We start from the raw sequence: 8503 nt of genomic DNA, 5'->3' as shown, positions 1-8503 counted from the left end.
ACCCAAATATTCCCTCTGGATGGGTGCAAAGCACTGCAGCCCCATGGAAACGTGGATGGCAACGTGGGGAACTGACATCTGGCAACGCTGCTGCTTTATTGCAGCCTGGAGGGTGGGCTAAAAAAAGGGATGAGGTGAACGCAGCCCCCACGCACAAACCAGCACACGGACCCCCAATGCGACCCCACCAGCAGTGGGGCAGAGAGGAACCCGACCCCAAAGAGCCTCCGTGAGTCCTCGGGCGACGCAGGAAGGGGGAATGGGCGCACAGAGGGGACGTTTGGGGGCAGCCCCGGCCCCAGTGTGTGCTGGTGGCAGTCCTGGCTGCAGCACGGGGATAAGGGCGGCCAGCACAGTCCCGGCAGCGCCCGGTGGTCCTGCTGTCCCCAAAAAGGGGGGGGTCGGAAGGCAGACCCCAATCCCGGGGACTCACGCGAAGATGGTTTCCTCGCGGCGCTTCTTGGTGAGGATGGTGCCTGGTTTGTGCTGGGCGTCGGGGTGGTTGGCCAGCTCGGGGGGGCAGGATGACACAGGGCTCTCCAGGATGGCCTGCTTCAGGTCGTAGAACACCGTGGAGTCCTCCTTGGTCAGGAAGGTGATGGCAACGCCGCTCTTCCCGGCTCGACCCGTCCCGCCCGATGCGGTGGATGTAATCTACGGGGGTGTGGGGTCAGGCGACGCCCTGGGGGGGCCCTCACCTCGGCCCGCACCCCCAACTCACCCCCCCCCCACACCCCCAACTCACCCTCGATGTTCTTGGCCATGTCGTAGTTGACGACCATGGAGACGTCGTGGATGTCGATGCCGCGGCCGGCCACGTCGGTGGCCACCAGGATGTCTTTGGCCCCGGCCTTCAGGTTGGACAGGGCAAACTCTCGCTGCTCCTGGCCTTTGCCGCCGTGTAGGGTGCAGGCGTTGTACTGTGGGGTGAAATGGGGCTCAGCGGGGGGGGTGTGGGGGGGCCACGCTTCAGCTGTGGGGTCTCTGCACCTGCGTGGCTGTGCCGCAGCACGGGGGGGACACCACCGGGATGGGGGGCTGGGGGTCGCCGTGAGCCGTAGGGCAGAGGCGTGGGGTGGGGATGGCACAACTGAGGTGGGGGCTCCGGGCCGGACTCACCCCCATCTTCTCCAGCGACTTGGCCAGCACATCACAGCCCTTCTTCTGGTTGACAAAGATGATGATGGGCGGGTCGAAGCCCTGCTCCAGAATGGCCAACAGCTTCTTCCTGCAGGGGAGGAGGAGAGGAGAGGAGAGTGAGGAGGGTCCACGGTGCCCCACGCCCACCCCGGACCACCCCGAGACCTCCTTCCCCTCCCCACCACTCTCACCTCTTCTCCGACTCTGACATGAGGAAGACCTTCTGCTCCACCCTCTCGTGTGGTTTGCCAGCAGAGCCAATGTAGACCACGGCCGGGCGGCGCAGGTAGCTGCGTGCCAGGCGCTCCACCGCCGGCGGCATGGTGGCTGTGAACATGACAGTCTGCAAGAGGAAGGGGCAGTGAGCAGCGACCCCGCGGGGCAGGGAGCACGGCTTCCATTCCTCAAAGCCCCAAACCCGCCCTGTGCCCATCTGTCTGCACTGTGCTCCCCCCCACCTGTCTACACTGTATTACCTCTCACCTGTCAGCACTGTGCTCCCTCCCATATCTACATTTTTGCTCCCCCCCCCCATATCTGCACTGTGCTCCCCCCCACCCGTATTTCTGCTTCCCCCCCACCTGTCTGCATTGTGCTCCCCCCCCTCCCCATATCTACATTTGTGCTCCCTCCCACCTGTATTTGTGCCCCCCGCCCCCCCTCCCCATATCTGCACTGTGCTCCCCCCCACCTGTCTGTATTTGTGCTTCCCCGACTCGAAGTTGGCCAACATCTTCTCGGGGTCCTCGGCCTCGTCGGTGTCGGGTTTTTGGTTGGTGACAGGCATGTGCTCCAGGATCTTCTGCACGTCAGGCTCGAAGCCCATATCGATCATGCGGTCCGCCTCGTCCAGCACCACGTATGTGCAGCGGCTCAGCACCAGGTAGCGGTTCTCCAGCACGTCGATGAGCCGCCCAGGAGTGGCGATGACGATCTGTGGGGGGGAGAAGCAGCGCCTGCAGCCCGGTGGTGAACTGGGCCATACTGGGAGCCGGGGGTGCCCCAGCAACACAGCGCAGGGCCGCGCAGCGCCGCAGCCTCACCTCGCAGCCCATCCGCAGGCGGAAGCCTTGGTCCTCGCGGGAGATTCCTCCAATCACGGCCACCGTGCGGATGCCCAGAGGCTTCCCAAACTTGATGGTCTCCTCCTCAATCTGCTGGGCCAGCTCTCGGGTGGGAGCCAGGATGATGGCGTAGGGGCCCTGGTCCGACTCCTCGATGCTGCGCAGCGCAGGGAACCGCGACGTCACCCCCCCACGGTGACACAGCGCCACCCCCACGACGCCCCCATCCCACCACGGCAGCCCCCCCCTCACCGGTCGATTTTGGGCAGGGTGGTGATCCACACCAGCAGTGGGATGAGGAACGCCGCCGTCTTACCGCTGCCCGTCTCAGCCACGCCGATGATGTCCCGGTTCTGCAGGCCGATGGGGATGGCCTGCCGCTGGATGGGAGTGGGTTCCTGCGGAGGAGAGTGGTGGGTTTGCCAGCAGAACACCCCCATACCCCCCCCCAAAACAACCCAGGAGCTCCGATCCCAAGAACCAGCCCTCTTCCTCCCACCAAAGCTCACGTTAAGACCACACACAGGTCCTCCAAAAACAGCCCCTGAGCCCACCTTGTAGCCACACTTATCGATGACCTCCAGGATGTGGGGCGGCAGGGATGAATCCTTCCAGGAGCGGATGGGGTTGGGGATTTTGCCTCCTTTGGTGGTGATGCTGTAATCCTCCCGGAAAATACGCCAGTCTCTGTCTGTCATCTCATCCAGCTTCTTCTGGGACCAATGCCGGTCGTCCCAGCGCTGCTTGGCCTCCTTCTTCCGCAGCTTCCGCAGCCGGGCCCTGCGATGGGGCAAAGAAGGGCACGGGGTTCACCCCACAGCCCTGTGGACAGCAGATCTGTCCCCCCACCCTCAGGACGGCAGCCCCGTGCCCCCCCCACTGCACTCACTCCTCCTGCTCCTTCTCCTCCAGCGTCCTTCTCTTTTCCATCAGGTCCCCATAGAAGCGCGACTGCTCCCGTTTCTGCTGCTTCAGGTCGATCCCTGCGATGAAGCCCCGTCCCAACAGCTGCACCTGGTGCCTCTCTTTGTACCTGGAGCAGGGCAGGAGCGTCAGGGGGCAGTCCCGGGGCTGCAGAGCCCCCCTGGGGTCACCCCCGGGCACTCACAGGGGGTTGTAGTCAATGGAAGTGTCCTCTGATGCGTCCCACTCAAAGACAAACTTGCGGTCGTTCAGGTGCCGCGTGCGCCTCCGCTTCTTCACCCCTCCCAGGTAGCGCTCCTGCAAACAGCACAGCATCAGCAAGGCAGGAACCCTACCGGGGGTCCCGGCCACCCCCAAGAAGCTCCCCCAGCCCGGCTGCCAGCAGCACCTTGATGGCGTGGAGCTCTTTGCTCTTGTCTTTCTCCTCTCGAATCTTCTGCCTGCCCTCCTCGTCCTCAGTGCCGTTGGTTTCCCTCTCCATGCGCTCCCGGCGCTCCCTGCGCTCACGCTCCTGGGGGTCTTCTGGGAACAGGGGGAGAACCTCAGAGCTCAGCACTCCCCAGCACAGCTTGGGGGGGGGGCGTGGGGGCTTAGGGGTGGGGGTGACAGCGCACCTAGCATCTTCCTCCCCATCTCCTGGAACTGCTTCCTCTTCTTCCTCTCCTCCTCGAGCAGCCGCTGCCGCTCCTCCACCTCCTGCTGCCGCCGCCGCAGGGCCTCGGCCTCCCGCTCAGCCTTGGAGAGGAACTTGGGCTGCAAGAGGGGAGGAAGGCTCACAGCGGGGCTGGACGTGGCCCCTTACTGCTGGGACCACCCCAGGATAGGACCCCCCCCAGATGCCCATCCGGGCACCACCACCACACGCCGGGACTGTGCAGGAAGGGAGAACTCCCACTCCCATTCCCACCTTCGCTTCTGCCTCCTCCTCGGCCTTCTTCTTCGCCAGCAGCTCCTCCAAAGACAGGGGCTGTGCCTGCAGAAATGGGGCTGTGCTGTGACGCCTCTCCTCACCCCGAGAGCCGCTCCTGAACCAAACCCCACTCCTCACCTTCTCTTTTTTCAGTGCATTCTCCTCCTCCTCCTCCGCCTTCCGCGAGTCCCTCTCCTTGCGAGACTTGGAGTCCTTACCCCTGCTTGGGGACAAGCTTCCCCAACAAAGCAAAAGGCAATCAGGGACCAAACAGAGCCCCACACCCAAACCTCAAAGCTCCAAACTCAAGGCCCTAAAGCCAGGGCCCCAAAACTCAAAACCCGAAGCCCGAAACCCAAACCCCGAAATCCCAAACCTGAAGCCCCAAACCCCAACGCCAAGGACCCAAGCTCAAACCCAAAGCCCCAAAGCCTGAAGCCCCAAAGCCCGCCTCCCCCCACCCCCCGCTGGGTGAAGCCCCCTCTGCCGGAGCCCTGGCTGTGCCCCATAGGGCCACATAGCAGCCAACCCAACCGGACCCCCCCTCACCTGGAGCGCTTCCTGTCCTTGTCCCTCCGGTGGCCATCCTTCTCCCTCTCCCGGTCCTTCTTACCCCGGTCCCGGTCGCGCTCTTTGTGCCGCCGGTCCCTGAATAACGGGAAAATCACCCCAAAATGAGATCCGTTGTCCTACAAAGATGTCCTCCCCCCCCGGGTAACCCAACGGCTTTCACCTGTCCAAGGACTTGGAACGGGACCGGGACCGGGACCGGCTGCCCCTCCTCCTATCCCGGGAGCGGTGCCGCTTCCTGTCCTTGGGGGGGGACCCCTTACGGTCCCGGTCGCGGGTCCCGATCCCGGTCCGGGGAACGGGAGCGTTTCCTCTCCTCCTTCACGGGGGACGCGTCGCGGTCCTTCTTGTCCGTCAGCTCCCGGCCATCTGCGGGGGGGGGGCAGCGGGGCCCGCTCAGAGGGACCGCCGGGAGGGAACGGGACGGAGCGGCTCCTTGCCGGCGTACCCAGCCCTGCGCCGCACAACGGAGCCCTGCAACCCCCCCCGGCCCCTTCCTCCGGGAGAAACGAACCCTCCCCGCGCCCCCCGGCCCGGCCCCGTCTCACCGCCGTCTCCCCGCAGCACCAGGCCCAGGCCGAGGCCTCAGCGCCGCGCCGCCGCCATGTCCGCCGCGGGGTACGCTGGGAAAGCGAGGCGCCCCCGCGGCAACTTCCGGGACTGCAACTCCCAGCGGCCCCCGCAGCCCCTTCCGGAAGTACACCTCCACAGGGACTGCAGCTGCCAGCGGTCCCTTCCGGAAGTACAGCTCCACAGTCGCTTCCGGAACTACATTTCCCAGCGGCCCCCGCGGCTCAGCTCGCACTGCGCTGCGCTCAGAGCCCATGGAGCCCCCACATCCCTCTGCCCGTGGATGCTTCCATCCGAAACCCAACACTGAACCTCTATCCCTATTCATCTCCATCTCTATCTTCTTGTTCAGCCCTCTGCCCTCTATCTATGGCCATCTCCATCTCTATCTTCATATCCAGTCCTCTCCCCATGGATGTTCCCATTCAAGAACCCAACGTTGAACCTCTATCTGTGCCAACATCCATCCCTAACTCAACATCAGCCCTCTCCCCATCGATGTTCCCATCCCAAACCCAACACGGAACCTTTTCCAGCTGAGAACGCCCACAGACCACATTTAACCCACCAACACTTCCCCATGAAGGCTCAGCACTGAGTCTCTCTTTGCTTCCATGTAGAAACCAAACCTTCCCTGCAATGGGGTGAGGTTCAGATGGGGTGGGATGAGGGAACTGCTGCTGTGGCACCGACTTCAGTCCCCACAACACCCAATGGGGGGTCTGCCCTTCCCTATGGGGTCACCCCCAACACAACCCTGCCCTACATCAAGGAGCGACCCCCCTCATCCCCCCCCAAACACAGCACCAGGCACCCTCTGCACGCCAGCAGTTATATTTCTGATAATAATAAAGCTTTTTAATAACACCGAACATCGAACTGAGTCGTCATCCCATAAGACAGCCTATAAAACAGCCACCCCCCCCCCCCCCCCCCAGACCCCCACTCGGGCTATGGAGGACCCCTCCCCCACCCCCCACCCTTGGGGTTAAGCAGCAAAATGAGGGATGGGGCAGAGCTGGACACCAATGGGGCATTCAAAGAAAAGGATGAGTCCCTCCGGGCTGAGGAGCAGCCTGATCCTTCTATATGGGGTCACCCTGAGCCCCCCCCGCCCCCCCCAGAATTCCACCCCACAGCTCTATGGGGCTGCCCCCAGCCCTGGGCTCCAGCACACACCGATGGGGGATGCAGTGGTGATGGAGGGCAGCAGGCAGCCCATCCTTATTGGGGGGGGGGGGGGGGAGGGGGTGGGCACCCGCGGCTTCGTTTGGCCCCCCCGGCCCATCCTGGGGGCGGTTTGGTGAGGTGGGGGGGGGGGGGGGGGGGTCACATCCTTACACCTCCCCCCCCCCCCTTCACATGACAGAGCAGCTTTTGGCCTTCTCCTTTTTGAAGGCGGAGGAGATGAGCTCAGAGCGGGTGGGCAGATGGAGGAGGGCGCTTGGAGAGACCCCGGGGGGGACTCTGGGGGGGCTGGCGGGGGGGCTCTGCTCAGGCAGATGCTGGACACGGTGGGCGGAAGATGCTGTGCACGCTCTTCTCTGAGGTGAAGGCTGAGCACTCCAAGTAGCTCTCAGCTCCCAGCTGCCGGGCTGCCACGCAACCCTATAACCCAACGGGGCCGTCAGCACAGCCCTGCACCCCAAAACCCCACAACCCAACAGGGCCGTCAGCACAGCCCTGCACCCCAAAAACCCACCCTGACCCCAAAGTCCCATAGCCCACAGGGCCATCAGCACAGCCCTACACCCCAAAAACCCATCCTGGCTCCAGAACCCAGCAGGGCCATCAGCACAGCCCTGCAGTCCAAAACCCATCCCGATCCCCAAACTCCATAACCCAGCAGAGCCATTGGCACAACGGAGCACCTCAAAACCCACCTTGACCCAAAAATCCCATAACTTTGCAAGGCCATCAGCACAGCCCTGCAGCCCAAAACCCCATAACCCAGTATGACCATCAGCACAACCCAGCACCCCAAAACCCACCCTGGCTCCATAACCCAGCAGGGCCATAAGCACAGCCCCACCCCCAAAACCCATCCTGGTCCCAAAACCCCATAACCCAACAGAGCCATCAACACAACCCTGCACTCCACGATCCCCATAACCCAGCAAGGCCATCAGCACAGTCCTGCAGCCCAAAACCCACCCTGACCCCATAACCCAACACAGCCATCAGAACAGCCCTGCACTCCAAAACCCCATAACCCAACAGGGCCATAAAGCACAACCCAGCACCCCAAAAACACCCCAACCCAGCACCCCAACCCCAAACCCTATAACCCAGCATGGCCATCAGCACAACCCTGCACCCCAAAACCCATCCTGGCCCCAAACCCCACAACCCAGCATGGCCACCACCCACAACCCTGCACTCCAAACACCCCCCCCCAATCCCAAAAACCCCATAACCCAGCACCCCAACCCCCCCAACCCCAAACCCCATAACCCAGCACCCCAGCACCCCCAAACCCCATAACCCAGCATCCCCCAGCACCCCCAAACCCCAACCCCAACCCCCATAACCCCTCATGGCCATCAGCACCGCCCCCCCCCCACCTGCTCATAGGAGATGGGCGCCTGCTTTTGGTGGGACAGCTCCAGCACATGCTCAGATCCGTCCGCAGGTCCGTTTTGCAGCCGATGAGCAGCAGCCGCGTGTTGGGGCAGTAATCCAGGATCTCTGTCTTTCCACTATGGGGATAAAGGGGGCATCAGTGGGGTGGGGGGGCCCTAAAATAGACCCCTCCATGCCCCCCCCCCCCCCAATCCCCCCCCCCCCCCCCCCCCCCCCCCCCACCCCCCCCCCCCCCCCCCTCCCCGCCTATTGGCTGTCACATAGAATCTGGGCACCCCCAATTCCATGGAATTGTTTCATGATCACCTCCCACCCACCCCATAATTGCTGGATGTGGGGGATGGAGGGCAGATGTTCACACGGTATATGGGGTCTGAGTGCCCCCGGACCCCCCCACCTTTTTGGATGCGCTGTCCAAGGTTTCGGGGCGGCTGACATCGAAGCAGAGCAGAACAGCATCGGAGTCGCTGTAGCACAAGGGGACGCACGTTGTCGTAATAGGGGGACCCTAAAAGAAATGGGGGAGGGGTCACCATACAACCCCCCCCCAATGGGGCTGGAGGACCCACAGCAGTGGGGTGCCCCACAAAGGAGCACTGCGCCCTATGTTCTATAGGGGGAATGCCCCCCCGCCCCCGGAAAAACACCCCCTATGTGCTATGGGGGCAGTGCAGCCCCCCCCAATGCTCCCCCACCCCCCATTTCCAATCCCCATCGCATCTGATGGAGCAGCAGCAGCAAA

General features: G+C 63.4%; 1 protein-coding gene and 1 pseudogene across 1 annotated transcript; both read right to left on the bottom strand.

Annotated features, from left to right (window-relative positions):
• Positions 1-77: 77 nt before the first annotated feature.
• Positions 78-5434, bottom strand: LOC121108097 (probable ATP-dependent RNA helicase DDX23). The gene is given in 19 exon segments (XM_040654931.1): positions 78-630; positions 632-654; positions 746-920; positions 1120-1228; positions 1332-1483; positions 1832-2074; positions 2184-2361; positions 2457-2602; positions 2759-2984; positions 3094-3237; positions 3313-3425; positions 3517-3650; positions 3743-3881; positions 4036-4101; positions 4177-4273; positions 4588-4686; positions 4772-4884; positions 4886-4977; positions 5176-5434. Coding segments are annotated over 19 exon segments (2709 nt in total). The 3' UTR covers positions 78-429.
• A 1071-nt stretch (positions 5435-6505) lies between these two features.
• Positions 6506-8503, bottom strand: part of LOC121108124 — a 2768-nt pseudogene continuing 770 nt past the window's right edge.

This window comes from Gallus gallus, chromosome 34, assembly GCF_016699485.2.
Source record: "Gallus gallus isolate bGalGal1 chromosome 34, bGalGal1.mat.broiler.GRCg7b, whole genome shotgun sequence".
Taxonomy (NCBI): Eukaryota; Metazoa; Chordata; class Aves; order Galliformes; family Phasianidae; genus Gallus; species Gallus gallus.
The sequence above is the reverse complement of the archived record's forward strand: the minus strand, read 5'-3'. Positions and strand labels throughout refer to the sequence as shown.